The 21,225-nt window shown below is 44.4% G+C and overlaps 1 protein-coding gene across 1 annotated transcript in view; it reads left to right on the forward strand.

Annotated features, from left to right (window-relative positions):
• The first annotated feature begins 290 nt into the window (after positions 1 to 290).
• ssu72 (SSU72 homolog, RNA polymerase II CTD phosphatase) overlaps positions 291 to 21,225 on the forward strand; it is an 89,274-nt gene continuing 68,339 nt past the window's right edge. The window contains exons 1-2 of the mRNA XM_085967076.1: positions 291 to 593; positions 18,488 to 18,631. Coding sequence (XP_085823202.1) covers positions 424 to 593; positions 18,488 to 18,631 — 314 coding nt within the window. The 5' untranslated portion in view covers positions 291 to 423. The remainder of the gene's footprint in view (positions 594 to 18,487; positions 18,632 to 21,225) is intronic.

A 21,225-nucleotide genomic window follows, 5' to 3' on the forward strand; every position in this document is an offset into this window, starting at 1 on the left:
TGGTCCGCCATTCAGTGAGATCATGGCTGATCTGTGATCTAACTCCATATATCCCGCCTTTGGCCCATATCCCTTAATACCTTTGGTTATAGTATTATAGACAGTAATAGTAGTGACAGGAATAATATTTCCAAAATCAGCCCACTGGGAACAGGTGAGATTATTTTGCACTCAATGCATGAGATTAGAATCACGAGTTAAAATAAACTTATTTATCTGTCTGTTACAAGCATCAGCCCTTGAGGCGACCTGATTGGCCCGCTGGTGCTTAAACTCGCCGCCTCACTCAAAATGGAAGCCGAAAGTGGTTCCCTGTGACGCCATTTCCGTTGGCCGTGTTGTGGCGGAAGTGCGCACTTGGATTATTGGTTCACTGCCGCTGAGGTTAGCCGGAAGTCGGTGGTGGTGGTGCGCCGCCATTTTATGTCTGACCGGGCTCCGGTCGCGCGGCAGCCGCTTCCGGCCGTTTTATCTTTCCGGGGTTTTTTTTTTCGGCGGCGGCGCGAGGAGGAGATGCCCCAGAATCCGCTGCGAGTGGCCGTGGTGTGTTCGAGTAACCAGAACCGGAGCATGGAGGCGCACAGTATCCTCAGGTAACCAGCCCCGCCCCGGGCCTACCGGCCAGCTGTCAGCCAGCCCGGCCTGGGGCCTACTCGGCACCTCCGGGAACCGAATCCCCGCCGGCCCCCTCCCTCCCCGGGCCTACTCTCCGCCTCAGGGAGCTGATCCAGCCGCCTCTCCCTCTCCTCCCGCCCCGGGGCCGATCGCACGCCGCTCCACCGTTCCGGGCCTACCGCGCGCCTCAGCAAGTTGAATCCGCTGCCTCGGGCCTAGCGCGCAATCCGAGGCTGGGTCAGCCGCGCCCTGTGTGAACCCATCTGCCGCCGCGCTGGATTGTACCTCGCACCCCGCTCTGAGTGCGGGGAGCTTCGCCTTTCTCTTCCACCCCAAAAAAAATCTTGTGCGGCTGTATGTGTGTGTGTGTCATCCCCTTCCCCACCCTGTCCCCTTCCCCAGCCTCTCCGCGGGTGTGTCGTCTGCCATTCTCTTCTCTTCCCTCGCCCCCACACACAACCCTGCCTGTGGATGTCTCTTGTCTCCACCCCACAACAACTTGTATTTATATAGCGCCTTTAACGTAATAAAACGTCCCAAGGCGCTGCACAGGAGTATTATAAGACAAAAATTGACACTGAGCCACTTGAGAAATTAGGGCTGATGACCAAAAGCTTGGTCAACGAGGCAGGTTTTAAGGAGCGTCTTAAAGGGGGTTAGACAGGCGAAGAAGTTTAGGGAGGGAATTCCAGAGCTTTGGGCCTTGGCAGCTGTAAGGCATGGCCGCCACTGGTGGAGTGTTTATAAGGGATGTTCAAGAGGGCAGAATTATAGGAGCGCAGATATCTGGGGTGGGGGGGTTGATTGTGGGGTTGGCGGAGATTAGATAGGGAGGGGTGAGGCCAGGCCAGGCCATGGAGTGATCTGAAAACCAGGATGAGAATTTTGAAATCAAGGCATTGCTTAACCACCCCACAGTACCTGCTGTGTCTCGACTTCTCTTCCACCTTTTCCTCCTTCCTGCGAGTGTGTCTCATCTCTCTCCCACCCCCAAAAAGAAATCCTGCCCAGTTTGTCTTGTCTTTTTTCCTCCCCTGCCAATCTTGCCTACGAGTGTGTCTCAAAACCTTACCCCCTCTTCCACCCCCCCCCCCCCCCCAAAATCCTATGTGTGGTTATGTTGCTTCTCTTCCCCCCCCCCCCACCAAAACCTTGTTTAGGATCATCCTGGAATGCAAAGATAGCCCTTGGCTTTTCCCCACCATCTCCTTGAGCCCCTTCCACTTTTCCCTTAGCCTCAAGCAAGTGTGAGGGACTCATTGACTTTGTTGCTAAGATTCAGACGATCTGTTCAGTTGCCTCTGCTGTGTCCCTCCCTTCTACACACACCTGCCCAAACAGACCTCCAGGTTCCCGTCCTAGTCCAATCTTTCTTGAGTTCTATCTCTGCTCATGCCCTCCTAGAGCATCTTGTCCATGAGACCCACTTCCTGCTCTCGACCATATTGCCACTAAAATGCTGACCACTTAACTTCCCTTCCTGGCCCCCGTGCTAGCTAATATTGTATACGGTTCCCTCTCCACAGGTACTGTCACCCTCCCTTTCAAATCCACCATTTAAAAAAACTACCATTGACTCTCTGTCCTTGTAAACTACTTCGCCTCCAACTCTGCCTCCCTTTCCTCAAGTCCTTGAATGTGTTGCTGCCTCCTAAATCTATGCCCATCTTGCCCATGTTTAAATTGTTCCAATCAGGATTCTGCCCCTTCCAGAGCACCAAAATGGCCCTAATCAAAGTCACAGATGACATCCTATGTGCATGACCATAATGCACTATTCCTTCTCGACCTGTCTGCAGCCGTTGGCCTGGTTGACCATACCATCCCCCTCTGAGGCCTCTCCTCTGTTGTCTGGCTAAGTGGAACTGCCCTCACCTGGTTCCACGCTTGCCTATTCAGTCCTAGCCAGATAAACTCCTGCATCTCTTTCTGCACCCGTACCGTTACCTCTGGGGTCCCGCAAGGATCAATCCTTGGTGACATCAACCAAAAACATGTTGGACTCCACGTATGCACTGACAATGCACAGCGCTACCTAACCCCCACCCCCCTCGACCACTCCACTGCCTCTTGTCAGACTGCTTGTCCAACATCCAGTCTTGGATAAGCTGGAATTAGCTCCAATAGAATATTGGGAAGACCAAAGTTATTGTCTTTGTTCTCTGGCTTCTGTCTTGGGCTGAACCAGACTGTTCGCAAAGTCGGAGTCCTATTTGACCCTGAGCTGAGCTTCCAACCCCATATCTGCCTATTTCAACCTCTGTAATATCGCCCATCTCTGCCTCAGCCCATTTGCTGCTGTAACGCTCGTCCATGCTTTTGTTACCTCCTGATTCATAGAAACCTAGAAGATAGGAGCAGGAGTAGGCCATTCGGCCCCTTGAGCATGCTCTGCCATTCAATGAGATCGTGGCTGATCATCCAAATTCAGTACCCTGTCCCTGCCTTCTCTCCATATCACTTGATGCCTTAAAAAATATATCCAACTCCTTCTTGAATATATTTAATGAATTGGCCTCTACTGCCTTCTGTGGTAGAGAATTACACAGGTTCACCACTCTCTGGGTGAAGAAATTCCTAATTTCTGTCCTAAATGGCCTACCACTTATCCTTAGACTGTGACCCCTGGCTCTGGACTTCCCGACCATCTGGAACATCCTTCCTGCATCTAGTCTGTCCAGTCCTGTCAGAATTTTATAAGTTTCAATGAGATCCCCTCTCATTCTTCTACACTCCAGCGAGTACAAGCCCAGTTGACCCAATCTCTCCTCATACGTCATTCCTGCCATCCCAGGTATCAGCCTGGTGAATCTTCGCTGAACTCCCTCCATGGCAAGAACATCCTTCCTCAGATAGGGTGACCAAAACTGCACACAATACTCAAGGTGTGGTCTCACCAAGGCCCTGTACAACTGCAGCAAGACATCCTTGTTCCTGTACTCAAACCTTCTCGCTACGAAGGCCAACATACCATTTGCCGCCTTAACCGCCTGCTGCACCTGCATGCTTACCTTCAGCGACTGGTGCACAAGGACACCCAGGTCTCGTTGCACTTCCCCTTCACATAGAAACATAGAAGATAGGAGCAGGAGTAGGCCATTTGGCCCCTCGAGCTTGCTCCGCCATTCAATGCGATCATGGCTGATCATCCAATTTCAGTACCCGCTCCCTGCTTTCTCCCCATACCCCTTGATCCCGATAGAAACATGCCCAATCTATTGCCATTCAGATGATCTGCCTTCCTGTTTTTGCCACCAAAGTGGATAACCTCACATTTATCCACGTTATATTGCATCTGCCATGCTTCTGCCCAATCACCCAACCTGTCCAAATCATACTGGAGTTTCTCGGCATCCTCCTCACAGCACACGCGTCCACCCAGCTTTGTGTCGTCTGCAAACTTGGAGATATTACATCTAGTTCCCTTGTCTAGATCATTAATATATATATTGTGAATAGCTGGGGTCCAAGGATCGATCCCTGCGGTACCCCACTAGTCACTGCCTGCCACTCGGAAAAAGACCCGTTTATTCCAACTCTTTGCTTCCTGTCTGCCAACTAGTTCTCTATCCAAGTCAATACCTTGCCCCCAATCCCATGTGCCTTAACTTTACATGCTAATCTCTTATGCGGGACCTTATCGAAAGCCTTTTGAAAGTCGAAATACACCACATCCACTGGTTCTCCCTTATCTATTTTACCAGTTACATCCTCAAAAAATTCCAGTAGATTAGTCAAGCACGACTTACCCTTTTGTAAATCCATGTTGACTGTCCGATCCTGTCACTGTTTTCCAAGTGCTCTGCTATTACATCTTTTATAATGGACTCTAGCATTTTCCCCACTACCGATGTCAGGCTTACCGGTCTGTAATTCCCTGTTTTCTCTCTACCACCTTTTTTTGAATAGTGGGGTAACATTAGCTACCCTCCAATCCATGGGTACTGTTCCAGAGTCTATCGAATTTTGGAAGATGACCACCAATGCATCCACTATTTCTAGGGCCACTTGCTTAAGTACCCTAGGATGTAGATTATCAGGCCCTGGGGATTTATCGGCCTTCAATCCCGTCAATTTCCCTAACACCATTTCCCTACAAATACTGATTTCTTTCAGTTCCTCCCTTTCATTGTTCACCGACATCTCTGGGAGGTTATTTGTGTCCTCCTTTTGTGAAGACAGAACCAAAGTATGTATTTAATTGGGTTGCCATTTCTTTGTTCCCCATTATAAATTCCCCTGATTCTGACTGCAAGGGACCAATGCTTGACTTCACCAATCTTTTTCTCTTCACATCTATAAAAGCTTTTACAGTCAGTTTTTATGTTCCCTGCAAGCTTACTCTCATACTCTATTTCCCCTCCTCTTAATTAATCCCTTTGTCCTCCTTTGTTGAATCCTAAACTGCTCCCAATCCTCAGGTTTACTGCTTTTTCTGGCCAATTTATATGTCCTCTCCTTGGATCTTATGCTATCCCTAATTTCCCTTGTTAGCCACGGTTGAGTCACCTTTTTTGTTTTTTTTTATGCCAAAGTGGGATGAACAAATTCTGTAGTTCATCCATGCGATCTTTGAATGTTTGCCATTGCCTATCCACTGTCAACCCTTTGAGTGACATTCCCCAATCAATCCTACCCAACTCGCGCCTCATACCATCGTAGTTTCCTTTATTTAAATTCAGGACACTAGTCTCTGAGTCAACTACTAATCCAATGGTCTCCTGACTGCCGACTCATCTTTCACCCTCCGTAAATGTTACTTCGAATTCTGCTGCCCGTATCTTAAATTGCGCCAAGTCCCATTCACGCATCACCCCTGTGCTCGCTGACCTACATTGGCAAGGTTTCAATTTTAAAATTCTCATCCTTGTGTTCAAATCCTTCCATGGCCTTGCCCTCCCGAACTCTAGCCTCTCACTACCAACGTTCTCTCTAAACTGCGCAGCTGTCTGCCGATCCCGTGCTGCCGGGGACCAGCTTTTTAAATGTGATATTTCACGTATGCGTGAAACTTTAAGTGAGCCTCGCAGATTGTTAAAGGGGCCGGCACTCAAAAAAAAAAAAAAAATTAAAAAAAATAATTGGAGGCATTGCCTACTACCCTCAGAATTAGGTGTACTTCCAACCCAGCTCTCTTGTGCATTCCCCACTTTCACCCCACCATTGGTGGCCATGCTTTCAGCCATCTCGGACTCGAGCTTTGGAATGTTCTCCCTAAACCTCTCCACACTCTTCCTTTTTAAGATGCTTCTTAAAGCCTATCTCTTTGACCAAGCTTTTAGTCATCTATCCTAATGTCTCCTTCTTTGGCTCAGTGTCAATCTTTCTCTGATTATGTTCCTGTGAAGTGCCCTGGAACGTTTTACTATGCTAAAGGCACTATATAACTGCAAGTTCGGTGTGTGTCGTCTTCTCTTCCCCCGCCCCAATGCTATGTGCGTGGTTGTGCATTGTCTCCCACACTATCCTGTGTGCGCATGTGGTCTGGGTGTTGATTCTCCAGTAGTACCCATTGTGCCAGGCCCCTATGCGACATGTTCACTCAACTCTGCTGTCAATGCTTAAGTTGGCAATATCCTTAGTGTTTTTTTTTTGGTCAATTCATCGTTACTGCATTTACCGAAAGCAACATTGTCAGACTTAGTCCTGGACAAGGACCTTGGTGAGTTATTTGGGGCTGGAGTAATTGGCAGGCTTCGAATCTGAGGATCAAACGTTTCAAACCCTTAAATCATTTCGGTGTGATCAATTCTGGGCCAGAAATAAAGCATTTGTAAAATACAAAAAACTTCAGATTTCTTTTTTGGTAAAATGCTTTTCTTTTTCAATTTCTTGAAGCATTTCTGGATTTTAGAGTGATGGCATGCCCAACTCTTTAAAACAGTGTCTCTCTGCGTGTGTGGGGTTTCAGGGCCAATTTTGTGGAAAATTGAGTATCTAACTACAGTACTTCACTTTCTCCCTATTGCTCTTCATTGGCCTGTGCTGTTGGGCTGCCTGGAGTTTTGTGGGAGCCCTTTTGTCAGTTATATTCTGCTTCACTCTAGAGAAGACTTGTGGCCTCTGAGCGAAAGGAGAACTCGGCAAAATGAGGGGTTGTTCAACTCGGGCAAATCTCAAAATTTACCTTCCCCAGCAAGTTCTGGTAAATATGAACTGTACACGTGATACACCCCTCTGATCCCATAAATGGCTTCACTTTGTGATAACCTCAACATGCAATTACTCTATGGTAAAGGTGGCTTCAATTGTTCAAGCTTTGCTGGTTGGTCACCTGAGTCTGCTGAGATTTATTCCCTGCTAACTTTGCTATCCATTATCCTTGGTTAAATGCAATGCTGAAAGTTAATCTTTCAGTGCACTTTGACTTGGGGAAAGTAAGAATGTAATGCAGAATTAGGGTCTTCATTAACAGTACATATCCTTTGGGGAAAGTGCTGTATTTTTAACATTTCCCCACTGAATGGTAGCCTAGGTTTCAAGCACTCTGTTAGTGTAGACCACAGCCCGAGAGAATCCTTTTGTATGTGATTTCTCTTTCTCCAATTTCACCACATGCTTTGCAGGGCTGTGCTGTATGTACTTTCAGATGGCACTGTTTCAACACTGAATCCATTAAGTGTGTCTTTAAGGAATGTGAGGCCAAGCAATGGGTTTTGTCCTAATGGAAAATACCATTTTTACTTCTGCTTGCTGTTGGTTCTCATGGGGATTTGGTCAGATGCTATTTGAAGGTGGAAAGGGTCATGCCTTGGGCTGGCGGTTGTCAGCAGTCTCCATGATCTTGGATTGCGATCGTGCTGTGGGCTGTGCCCGCAGAGAGCAGTGTTCAGAATTCTGCTCTTTTTTTAAAGAGGGTGGGGGGGGGTGGTGGTGAGGGAGGGATAGTTTACTCACTGATTACGTCCTACCCATTCATAACTTATCTCTTCCACATCTTAATTCTGACCCGATTGCAACGTTTACTGTATTTGCCAGATTACACAGTGACTCGGGTATGCTGGCGCAGACCAGTGCGGGAACATCAATGTCCATGTAATTCCCAAAGGGCCTAGTGTGTGTATATTCAGCTTGTAAAATTTGCAGAGATTTTTGATGCATGTGGTTTTGTCCACAGATTGTCTAGTGCCACATCAGAGTCGTTTGGGCCTCTTGTCTCTTCTGCTGAAAATACAAAAGAAAACGAGGCTTTGTTATTTAGAGAATGTTTTTGTGGCACTGTAATACCGAGCCATGTGTCGTTGTGATGCATAGTGGCAAATATCATTCAAGAAATCCTTGGATGCAGTGATGAAGTAAGGATTGTATATTTCTGTCGAAGGATGGGCTGAATAGCTTCCCTCATCTGCAGTTAATCTTTGTATATTCTGGGTTGTAATTACAGTTCTTTCTCCTCAACCATTGAACAGCGGCTTTTACTTAGAAAAGAGAAGACTGAGGTGACCTGATCGAGGTCTTTAAAGTTATGAATGGGTTGGACGGGGTAGATGTGGAGCGAATGTTTCCACTTGTGGGAGAATCCAAAACTAGGGGCCATAAATACAAGATAGTTCATACTAAATCCAATATAGAAATAAGGAGCAATTTCTTTACTCAGTGGTTAGAATGTGGAAAATAGCTGCTTTCAAAAGGAAACTAGACGAGTACATGAGAGAAAAGGGAATAGAAAGATATGCTGAAAGGCTGAGATGTGATCGATGGAATGGGTGTAGAGTATAAACACAGGTTGGGCCAATTGGCCTGTTTCTGTGCTGTATATTTGCAGTGGTTACCAACATCACACCTGCAGATCTGTAAACATGCATTTTTTGATCTTCGTGCACTAGTTTTGGCTTCAAGTTCCTTTTATTGCTGTTTAGTGTAATCCACTTCTAACCTTAATTTGGTATAATTCTTCAGTTAACTTTCTAGAAATTCTTAGCTTTTTATCATTGCAAGCCCCATGAAATCTACATTGGGGGGGGGGGGGGGGGGGGGGGTGGTCCACACTATTCTGGCTTCTTTTGAGAGGCAATGATGGTTTGAGGTTTATCGACTTGCAGGCTGGCAATGTGCTAAACAAAAAGCTGCCACGTGCCCCTGGAATGCAAAGGCTCTGATTGTGGGTTGTATTTCTACAAATTCTGTTCTGCGGCTGACTATAGCTGAAATGTTTCTTTCAGAAGTTATGGCAAGTATTTTCTACCTTAATGTCCACCCGATCTTGGTATGGACCTTACCAAACCAGCTCTTGCACAACACCTTCGTTTCGGATCTGAGCGATTCACCAGAGTGGATTTTTTCGTGCAATTCTGCCCTCTTTCCCCCCCGCCCCCTTCCCTGAAGGTGCTAATTCTTGCTGTTGTATGGTTGCCAGCTACCTCGGCTACTTTGCAGGTAGCCCTTATTCATGCACAAGCGTAGACACTGAATTTCAGCAGGATCTTTAGCTGGGTAGATCATCCCTGACCTGATCCCGATGTCCACAGAAGCCCTTTCCAGCTGGGTGGTTGCTGGATTGTAATCAGCATGAACCCTAGCCAATTTTTAATACAGCAATACATAAATGTTACGTATATCACATCAAAACCCCTCAAAACACTTGACATTTTTTGAAATGCTGTGAATGTTCTCGAGGTAAACATGGCAGCCATTCTGCACCAGCAACACCCCACAAATAGCAATGAGACAAATGACCATCTCGCCTATCGGAACAGATAGATGGGCCCTCAGTTTAATGTCTAACACCAACTTGCATTTATATAGTGCCTTTAAAGTTGTGAAAGGTCCCAAGGCGCTTCACAGGATCATTATCAAACAAAATTTGACACCGAGCCCCACAAGGCACTACTATTAGGACAGGTGACCAAAAACTTGGTCGAAGAGGTAAGTTTTAAGGAGGAGAGTGGCGGAGATCTTTAGGGAGGGAATTCCAGAGCTTTGGGCCTCGGCAGCTGAAGGCACGGCTGCCAATGGTGCAGTGATTTTAAAAATTGGGGGTGTGCAGGAGGCCAGATTTGGAGGAGCGCAGAGATCTCTTGAGGGTAGTCGGGCTGGAGGAGGTTAGAGATGGGGTGGGGGCAAGGCCATGGAGGGATTGGAAAACCAGGATGAGCATTTTAAAATCGACGTAGCTGTATTGAGAGCCAATGTCAAGCCGCAAGCAAAGGGGTGAGTGATGAACGGGACTTGTCTCATCTGAAAGAGAGCACCTTGGATGATGCTGTGCTCCCTCAGTGCTGGACTAGTACAGGCTTGATCTTGCACCTTCTGACTGAGGAGCGAGTGCCACCAACTGAGCCAAGCTGGTTCTCTTCCGCAAAGCAAAGGTTCAGCTGCTGCCTCAACTGAGCTTTGCAAACTCGGCACAAATCAAGAATTGATCCTGGGGCACACTGCTACCTGGATGGTGCTTTTTATTTACTTGCTGAGTCATTGGAGGAGCTGAGAATTATTCAGCTGAATAATAAAGAATACTTAAAATTTTGAAATACTGCAAAAAGTATGTGATTTCTGAGCAGAATAGTTTTAATTTACAATCTTTAAGTTGACATCAAGGAGTCATTAGATCACTGATTAGTTGCTTGGGCCAATATTCTGCTGCAATGTGGGTCTAAATAAAGTTTGCATGGTGACTTGTTCAGAATGTACTCAAGATTGTTCTCTGTCCAAGCCAAATGAGAATAAATATTCAGTATTTACATTTTGATGCAAAACTCATTAAAGGTTGTGGCAGTAATTGCTGAACCATTACTACAATCAGCTCTTTACATCTATGTGTAACAGACACCATTTACCTGATGTAGCCATTTGACTGGGCCCTGTGTTTTATCCCCCATATCAAAAATTGTGGTTTATCTACATTTCCTGAATATACACTAGTGAACTTGAAGCTTTGTTAGCAGGACCATCTGGAATTTGTTCTGATTCCTGTTGGAGTAAAAGTAATGCTGTAATTTGGTTGCACTCAAACCCTGCCTTTTCACCTTTATCCCTGCTGTTAAACTTTCTGAACCCTCATTTGGTTGACTGCTTTCATCCTTTCTGCCCCTCCATTTTCTTTGCTTTTTTCCCTCTTGCTAGTCAACCTTTTTTTTCAACCTTGTAAAACAGATTTTCTTTACTTGAGCCTATAGAAATGCAAGGTTATAATCCTGTTTCAATGATACAGGACAGAAGGAGCCCACTCGGCCCATCGTGCCTGTGCCGGCTCTTTGGTAGAGCTAGCCAATTAATCCCAGTCCCGTACAGTTTTGAAGTGTAGTTGCCAACATAATGTTTAGGGTGAGAGTTGCTGAGGTTTGTGGGTAAAGGCTCATCGTGACTTGCAGCTTCAAACTTGGCAAGTTCTGTCATGACCATAAAAGGAATGGTTGCTGCATGAAAACTAAATTACTGTATCTCAAGGGCTGAATCAGCAGTTGGTATAGATCAGAGAGCCCCAACCACTGAGACACTACAGATTTTAAGTTCCAGTAATTACTTTTTAATGGGTCGGTGAGGGTTTCGAATGGATGCTTTCTCTGCCATCAGGGTGGGATGGTCTGGCTATCTCTGCTATTTCTGCTAATATTGCTCAGTATGATGTGACAGGGCCACTCCTTGTGGGGAAGGAATGCGAAGCAGTGAAGTAATGCTATACTTTTTTTTGAGGTTTGCAGCAGTGTGGGTAAAACCTGAACAAGCTACATGTGCTTTTTATAGGACAGAATTGGAAGTAAATGCTACTCCAGTGTTGCAGCTGTCAAAGTAGAAGTGCAGTAATAGCCAAAGATCAGTGAATTTGAGTAGCAATGTATTCTTTGGGATGTTAAGTGACATTATGTGAACATGGAATCCAATTTCTCAAGCAAGCTTGAAAAGGGTGATTTTTCACAATTAATTCTGGCCCTTTTTATTCTCTGGATTAAAAGCTGCTAGAGTTGGGGAATATATTGTAATGTAAATACGTCAGCCCTGTCTGATTCTGTACTCTGTTTACTATTAGTCAGCTTTTGTTGTCTGACTCACTGCACTTGCATTCATAAGAACATAAGAAACAGGAGTAGGCCATTCGGCCCCTTGAGCCTGCTCCGCCATTCAATGAGATCATGGCTGATCTACCTCAACTCCATTCACCGGCCCTATCGCCATATCCCTTGATGCCCTTACTAGTCAGAAATCTATCGACTTCTGTTTTGAATATACCCAATGACTGAGCCTCCACAGCCCTCTGGGGTAGAGAATTCCAAAGATTCACCACCCTCTGAAGAAATTTCTTCTCATCTCAGTCCTGAATGGCCTACCTGAGGCTGTGGCCCCTGGTTCTAGACTCCGCAGCCAAGGGAAACATTCTCCCAGCATCCACCCTATCAAGCCCTGTAATTTTGTATGCTTCAGTGACATCCCCTCTCATTCTTCTGAATTCAAAGTTTAGCATCAGTGCTGAGCAGTTTGACTTTACACCAACGTTAAACTTTTGTAGCGCAAATTCAGTTCTACGGCCTGACCTGACTCCAACATTACCGTGAGACCCCTTCATGGAGTGCCTCGCTCTGCTTCATTGCAGTATTGGATTGGGCCATGACCCATTTTGTTAGAAATGTATTGTCGGTATGAAATGAAAGCACTTTGTGCCACTGGTACAATTGCAATGTAAATGCAACCCAAAACACCCTTTAACTCTAGGAAATAATAGAAACACAGAAGTAACCTCGTCAAAGGGAACCTGAGCTGAATTTTCTGCTTTATAATTGATGCCACGTATTTTTTGTTAACCAGATGCAAGGCATTCACACTTGTAGTTGGTGTATGGTGACAACCGCATTGAAAAAGTAACTGCAATGCCAAGCTCAAGTAGTCGAGTTGATCTACTGTGGGATAGGATTATCTATAATCCACAAGTTATTTAACAACCAGAAAATTAGAATGCGGCACTTTTCACAGAATTGCAAGATGGGCACAGTCAGAAGTTCAACACTATGTAATCATAACTCTGTTTCCAAGTAACTGCACGAACCTTTCTGCTCAAAGGTTCAGGTGCATAAGGACCTCGAGTGGGGGTGGTTTTGTCTTTAGCCGGGATGCCCTCCATGAATGAACAGTCTTATCAAATATTAATTGTCTGGAGTGGGGTGGGGGGGGGGGGGGCTCCGAGTCTTGACGAGCAAAGCCCAGACAGTGTAGTCCTTTGTGCTTATTATTCACTGGTTTGGATTTTGTAGACCAGTAAATTTGGACTGTTGTGGGATCTCGAACGAGGTGGACGTAGAGGATAAAATGAGAGATTTAGGGCAGAGGACAGGCAAAACTTTTTTTTTTGAATGTTGAGCCTATGAAATATCCTACCAAAGTTGATTGAAGCAGAGAACATTTCAACTTGGGCTAGTTAGATGGTTGAAGGAAAGGGGGAATATGAGAACAGGGCAGACACATGGAATGAGGGCTGTTGCTCTGGTGGAGGGTGAACATGGACTAGTTAGGTTGAACAGCCTGTTTCTGATGCAGGCAAGGGCTGTTCTTGATCAATCCTAAATTAGTACGCCAAGATTTGTTAGTATCAATAACTTGTGATATATGCAGATTAAAGGGAGCGTGGATTTAAACTGTATATGTGGTTTTTGAGACCCCATGTTCTGCAGTTCACTAACACACAAAGCTTGGATACTTCTGGTCTCAGCTAATACATGAAAAATGTTTGCTGCAGGGTAAATTACTGCAGGTTGGCTGAATGATGTGGAACTGTACCCAACACGAATCGGTGTGTTTGGGGTGGTTGAAGTTTCCTCTTTTTAGAAGGATTCTCAGCCATTCAATGTGATCTCACACATGGAGTGGTAAAATCCACGCCTCTAGCTAAAACTATTAGACTATTCAATTCAATTTTATTTGCCATTTGTAACTAGTACAAGTACAATGGAATGCTTACTCCCCGTCGGGACACGTCAGCTATTCTTACAGCGCCGTGTTCAGAAAGTCAATTCAGTGGCATCCAGTGGGAGCACGATGTCCCTCAGCCGCTCCGTCCTCCTCGTCACTGCGGCCTCCTCGTCACTGTTGCCGGCTCCACATGTGGTGGCCTGCTTCTCCCACTCACGATCCGACCTCTGGCCACCATGCCCGGCTCCCCTCCTCCCAGTCGGAGTGCGAGCTTCCCGCCATGGAGCTGCCGGCCAACGTGCTGTAGCGGGTTGTCGTGGCTGCTGCTGCTCGTTGCACTGCCTCCGCCCGACTCGCCGAACACATCATCTGGATGTAAATGTTCCGGTCGCCGCGGCCACCTCCTCACCGTTGCCGGCTCCGTGGTCCGACGGCCCGGGGCCTGCTTCTCACGGTCCGGCCTCTGGCTGCCATGCTCGGCTCCCCTCCTCCCAGTCGGAATGCCTTCCCGCCGAGGAGCTGCCAGCCGACGTGCTCTAGCGGGTCGTCATGGCTGCTGCTTGTTGCGCTGCGCTGCCTCCGCCCGACTCGCCAAACACTTCGCTCCAGTTGCGGGAGCGAGCGGCGAGAGCGGGCCGCCCGAAGCAGGGAGAGCGCGCTTGGCACCGGACCATCTCAGCTGCCATCTTGACTCTTGCTGTGTTTCTGTGTCCTTTCAAAATATCTGAATATAAATATTCAGACATTGATCTGCTGGTTTAGCCATTTTGTTGGATGTTTAATCTGATTTACAAGTGCTTGTGCACTAACCAAAGTTTCTCATCAATTCCTACCTGTTGACAAGCTATTTCAGCCTATTTGCCTCTAAACTAATTGTTGCTACATCACTTGGGTTGTAAATGAGTGAACTGCGTTTCAAACTGTCTGCCACAAAGCGCTAACTCTACTGAAACACTTCTCATTCTGAAAGCGAGCGAAACACCAATTGGACAGAGACCTTGGGGAAGTGAAAATTGTCTTTAAGCTTGTGAAGAATTCTTGCCACTGTCGAGATGTGCTTTAATTCCCTGTCTTGTTTATTTCAAGAATCTAGTGCAGAATTTGTGTTCTTTCAAAATTCGTCAAGTTTGGACTTCCAAGCTGAGACCACCTGATAACCCCATAAATTCAAATCCTTCTCGAGTGGGTCTGTGCTGTGAACTCCCCATCATTTCTCTTGTTCCCTGCATTAACAGAGCTCCAACATGTCCTGTGCATAGACGGCATGTGCAGCTGCTGCTTACGTCTCAATGTACAGTGAAGCTGTTCAGTGGCTTTATTCCCAACTGCCATCACTGATTGCAAGAATATCAACATCCAGATCATTTTTTAAATGGCAGACTGGAGTATTCAGGGGCTGACTAGGTGACCTCAGATTGGTGGGTTGGAATGCAGTGCCGATTTGAGAACTGGGTATTTTCACCTTGCAATCTGGTGTGAAGTCTCCCTGGAGGGAACTTTCTGTCTTGGAGGTGCTGGGCATACAATCATATAGCATCATACAGCAAAGAAGGTGGTCATTTGGCAGTTTATGAAAGAACTATCCAATAGTCCCTTAGCCCTGCAAATTTCTCCTTTTCAAGAATATACCCAATTCTCTTTTGAAAGTTACTATTGAATCTGCTTCCTCCATCTTTTCCAATAGTGAATTCCAGATCATAACTGAGATCCAAATTCCTCCTGGATTCTTTGCCAATTATCTTGATCTGTGTCCTCTATTGAACTATTTGTGGTGTTCAGTAGATTCTACTAGATACAGGGATCATTCTGGAGCCCTACCTATGAACAGTTACAGCGTATGTAATGGAATCTCACCATTTGCATTAATTTTACACTTACCCAGCACCTGCTCTCTTGGCCAATGACTTTGTACACAGTAAGGACATTTACTAAGCAGAAGAATGAGGTTTTGGGTTCAACTACCTTGAGCAGCAGTTTAAATAGAGCAGTGAAAATCAATCCTGTGGGAGTTCCTATTACTTTCTACATCCCTGCCTATTCTGTAGGTCAAAAGCTACAGTTTTTGTGTGTGCATGTTTTGCATGACTATGCTTGTGTGGAATGTATTGTATAATGAGTTAACTAATGAGTGGTCATCTGCATATTAAACTTCTGCTTCAGGCCACAACGTGTTTAATAGTCTGCTACACTGAGTTCTCCATGGTGAAAGGAAAGGGACCACGGTTATAAACTGCTAATCAAGTGAAATCAGTTTGCCCTCTATCACTGGTATAGTTTAGCAGCTTCTTTAATGAAAATGTGTCTTTAGTGCCTGTTTTTTTCTTCCTGTCCTCATTGCATTGGCTGTTGGAGTACAGTTCCATGGGGACCCTTTATTCCTTGCCCAAATGGCCATTCTTCATTTGTGAGCCTAGAGTATTGACAAGCTGTTCAGCCAAGGGGGCATCAGAGCTGTTCCTGCCTTGTGCACTTTCAGGAAGTTGGGGGGGGGGGGGCGGTGGGTAGGGGGACATTGGATAACTGTTTAGATGTTCCATTCTCTCTACCCAGAAATAGAGATCAGTTGCCCCTAATGCTGCCCTGACCTAGATCAACTAACTTAACACAGACCAAAAATGGAATTTGGGACCTTCCTTATCTGCGTGGTGCAGTACCATCCCATGCAATGCATTTACTATCTTAACTATTGGGACTGCTCGAGTTTTAGTTTCACACACAGCAGAATTTTGATGAAGTCTTACTTCAGTACAATCATAAATATTTCCTGATTCTCACGTGGACAGTAATGATACTCGTGCATCTGTTTAGGGGCTAGGCATAACTGCTTAAACTTTATAACTCGAATTGCTGCGTTCTATTGTATTTCTGTCCTTCATCGCAAGGCAAGGATGCTTAATAGATTACAGCTGCAAGCTTTGCCTTATCTTGCAACCTTTTTCCTGGAATGAAGTCTTCAGTGTGAGGTTGGATCGGTCTGCTTAACTCTACAAGGCCGAGTCCAATATGGACCTGGCTTTAGACCCCGATGGCTTAGTGACCCATATATGTTGCACTTATTATTTTATCTGCCCAACATTTTTTCTGCGATTGTGAGTCTTTAATAGCAATGTCGTTGCCCAGTGATGCAGCCAATACCAAACTGCTGCAGAATGATTCTGAGAAGGCAGCCCTTATAACTAACCCACAGAGTGAGCAAGGAACACATGGAGGGGGGAAATGGTGTACTGTTTACATAGCCAAAGTTGGTCAAACAAGTGTTTGTTTCTTTTATCACTGATACTCTATTAGCTTCCTGAGGCTTCTGTAAAAACTTAATGGAAATGCTTATCTAATAGAAACATTAGTGTGACTACTTGGAATGTGGGTTTACAACTGCTTGTAGTAGTTACTTTTGCAGAGGTTTAATATCAAAGATCCTTTAGTGCACATGCCGGGGCCATTCCACCCATCGCCTACTTACAGTAAAGAAATTCGGTTAAGTGTCTAGGTTCATAAGTCAAATTTTTAGGTTACCTCTTCATGAACTTGCTTTAGCAAATATTTATCATTTTTGTATAGAATTTGTTTTCTTTGCCTTGACTTAAGTTACTTCCTCTTTCCCCCCCCCCCCCCCCCCCCCCCCCCAAGAGTTGCATGTGTCTGTAGCAGAAAAAACTAATCTTGCCAGTTAACATTTTATTTGGGAGTGAAACTTTAGATAAACCTATTGATTAGCAGATTGGATTATAGGTTTGGTCTTGTTCTGTTGCTGGCAGTAGAAAGTTTCCACTCACTCTGCTTGTGGCTGTTTCATAGCTTTCTGTTCGTTAGTCAATGCAAGGCAGCTACTTGAAGTAGCTTATATGATGAGCTGATAACCATGCTGGCCTCCAATTTCTCTGTGCTATTTATATAATTTGTGGGTGAATGTTGAATAAACAAGAGACAAATGGTTAATTTTGCTACATTCAGGAAACTGCAAATGAGTTTGATACAAAACTGGGCATAGATTCTCATTTGTGTAGCAATTGATGACAATTTTTAATGGAGCAACTAGTCATTGAGCACACAACTGGGTGTGATATTTTGGATTGTTACTAATTTTTGTATTGGGGAAAGCCTGGCCAGAAGTGGGTTGCCTTGTGCTCCTAAGTACAGAATGGTGTATTGAAGTAAGTACCCCTCTTGGGGTGGGGGGGGAGAGAAACCCTAATGCTGTTAAAATCAGAATGAACCACCCAAGGTTTGAGAGAGCTGGGAACAAATTGGAGCATGCTCTCAGCTGAACAACATGGGCAATGTGTGGATAGTGAGTAGAATGATCAGATAAATATACACACCCTATTGGAAAGAGCTACCCAATGCAAGTGGTTGTATCATCGGAGTAGTGTATCTACACTACACAATCTTGTGCATTGAGGCTATTTGCAGGACAGCTAACTTGTACTGTTTGGAAAGTGGAATCTGTACTGAGGTCACAGGGTTGTGATGGTGAAAACTTGTAATTAATTAGATGACTTGTACCTGACATTGTTGTGTCGTGGAAAATTAACTGAAATCAGTTGACTGGCCATACTTGACCCTGTACGTATTGCACAGCAAATCCTGAAGGCATTTTTATTTAGTAAATATTTAAACTTCTAGATTCATGGCTGCAGGTTGGCTCAAGATAGTCTGAACAGTCTTCCTCAACTATCTTAAGCCATCTGTCCAACTGCACCCCCCCTCCATAGTCCGACCATCACTCTACTGTTTGTGATTCAAGTTTTTGCCTCCACTGCCCTATCACCATTGAGAACGTTCTGACCAGTCTCATATTTGCCTCCCTATCCTGCCATCAGTTTAGTTGCTGTTCCAAATTAACACTCTTTTGTGGTGTTTACTATCTTGTATATCTGGTAATGGGATACCCATTGATCTGTTTAAAAATCCAGCTGTTTAAGTATCTTCTGGATTCTAAAAATTTGCACAATTGATATTTTTAGGAAGTACTTAAAATAGATTTGAGTTGGGATTTTTCTGAATTCTAAGTTTTGTTTTTTTTCCTCTTCTACAGCAAAAAAGGCTTCATTGTCCGATCGTTTGGAACAGGGACGCATGTGAAGCTACCGGGACCGGCTCCGGACAAGCCAAATATATTCGATTTCAAAACTACATATGATCAGATGTACAATGATCTCATTAGGAAAGACAAAGAACTGTATCCATGAGGCACACTCTTTGTTTTTAGGCCACTGGTTCCAAGGTGTCTGTGTTTGTATTTTTATTGTAGTGGCGCGACAATGCTGCAGTTTTGTAAATTCAAAGGGTAAGAAAATACGATGCCAAGGATGAGTCAGGTCTCCTGCGCCTTCTGGTGTTTTGTCAGCCTGCTTTAATGGAGTAATGCAATTAATGAAAGTGTTACACGACGCACGGCTAGGAGTGGGTAGAATAACTCCTTGTTTTACAGGGATGCACCATAATGTGTGTAGTTAATGCGGGGGCAGACTGGTTCAGTCGCTGCATGTCCAGCAATTTTCCCCCCTTCAACTTTGAGCTCTGCCTATTTGGGTACCCCAGATTGTGTAGGAATATCACTTTTCTAAGTTGAAGGGGTAGGGTCTTTAGTGCCAGGCATCCCCTTTCTTCACTGAGGTGTAACAGAAACATAATGGCCAATTTAGATCTGAATGTGATTGAAATCTATAGTAATGTACTTTGAGCTTTTTTTCCCCAATGGGAAGCAGACAGTCGTAGGATTAACTGTTGCCCCGAACAGTGTTAGAAAAGGCGTGTAAAGTCAGTGACAAAGAATAGACATTGTTACTGCACTGAGGTATTTGAGATCCGTGCAGCGATGTTCATGTCCTTAATAAATACCCATCCACTATACCTATTGCATCTGAATTCCAATGATCTTGAATCCCAAAATGCATTGTTTTTAAAGCAGGAAATGTGGGGTCATCCACATTTGAGTTAAAACTAAATTGACATCATGGGGAAAATCCTGCACAGTCTCCATTATCATTCACAGACTGAGCTAAATATTTGTGATCACTAGCAACATGCACCAAATTCACAGCCCATTAGATAATTAAGCTAATTGTCCCAGTTAAATAGCTGGTTTTAAAGTGCATACTCTGAGCAAACGACTAGTGACTTTCGCACTGGTTGTAAGGTGAGAATATGCAAATTTAATGGAACAAATTGAAAGCATTAACCCGTAGACTGCTAGCACATTCATTAACCCTCCAGTTTGCCTGGGCTAACTCTCTCTGTGCACAGGCTGAAACACCAATACTGTATTAAAGTTACTCAAACGGTGATCGTGATCAGTGGTTTACCCCCAAACTAATTGCTAAAACATAATTTTACATTGTTTTATTTTTTTTTAATGGGCAATTTACCAGTGCTCACCAACATTCCCTCCTATTCTCAACTGTTCCCTTCTGTCCTGGTTTGTTTTAAGTTACTATTTTTATAACAAATGTATCATCTGCCTATTCAATTTTTTCCCGGTTTCCTAGCCAAGATCTTTCTCACTCAATTCCCCTTCCACTGCTGGCACCTATTTTGGAGATGGGAAGAATTTTTCTCCAGTAATTTTCATTGGCTGAAAAGTGGCTTCAAAATCTGGTTTTCTAACCAACAGCCCAGATTCTGCAAATTAATATGGTTGCTTTGCAGATCTTTGCAAAAATTGTATAATTATCAGTTCCATCAGGGCCCAATAGGTAAACTTATTTATCCCTAGCACTTAAGCTAAAATCTAGGGGACTAAAGATAAAATGGGTGGTTAAATTTAATCATTGTTAAACTGTAGCTAACTGATGTGCTTCATTGCAACCATGCTAAATTTCTTGTTTTTGTTAATCAGAAAACCGATCCTACAATAGAATTCAGTGAGTATGTTTAAATAGTGCAAGCAAGCACTTACTGTACACTTAAATAGTGCAGAGCAAATACTGATTAATGTAAGCCTAAAATGTATTTAATATACACCTCAACCATATAAATAGTTCCTGTTTTACTGTAGTTACCTGTGAAATTCTATCCCTTCGTCTTGTACGGTGTTGTACTCTTCACTTACATTAAGCAAAGCATTCTAATGAGGGGAGCTGACGTGAAGGGAAAATTTGGCTGTTTTAACCAAAGAATAGAATGAAATATCACATTTAAAATCTCAATATTCAAGACGTAACACTCCCTTGTTAACTAATTTGCAGTTGTTTGGCTTTTCCGAACATTCTATAGATTTTAGTAACTTGTTTAACATCACTGTTTTGGTTACAAATGAAATGGCAAAAATCTGAATACAGGAAACTTTGGTTTATCCGGAGGTTAACTGTCCGGAATGCTCGATCCACCAGCAAAAATCAGGAGCCATTTCGTTAGTGTTTTTTTTTCTTTTTGTTGCTTTTTTTTCCACCAGTCAGGCTCTGCAAGGTCTCGCTGAAGCTGTTGCTAAGCTACAGAGACGCTTGCAAGGTACGGCTGACTGTTTAGAAGCTGTTGCTAAGCAACAGGGTTTGTTGCCAGACGTATGTTTCAACATTAGCGCTGGTTTGTCTGGCAGTTTTGATGGGACGGCAACAACTCGGTCCCGTCAGTGCCGGATATCAAAGTTTCCTGTAGTAAGGTTTGTGTTTATTTGTGGCTATTTTGTAACTTCAAACTACAGCATTCTTTGGGAGGGGAGGGAAATTGACATACAATCTTGTTGAAATACAATTAACACCATTTTCTGTTTAATGCGTTGCTTCAGTTGTGCAAGCAGTAATTTTGCGTTGAGTGCAGCACGCTGCTGTTACA

Source organism: Somniosus microcephalus, chromosome 25 (genome assembly GCF_052327205.1).
Source record: "Somniosus microcephalus isolate GS21.2 chromosome 25, FLI_Smic_1.0, whole genome shotgun sequence".
NCBI classification, from domain to species: Eukaryota; Metazoa; Chordata; class Chondrichthyes; order Squaliformes; family Somniosidae; genus Somniosus; species Somniosus microcephalus.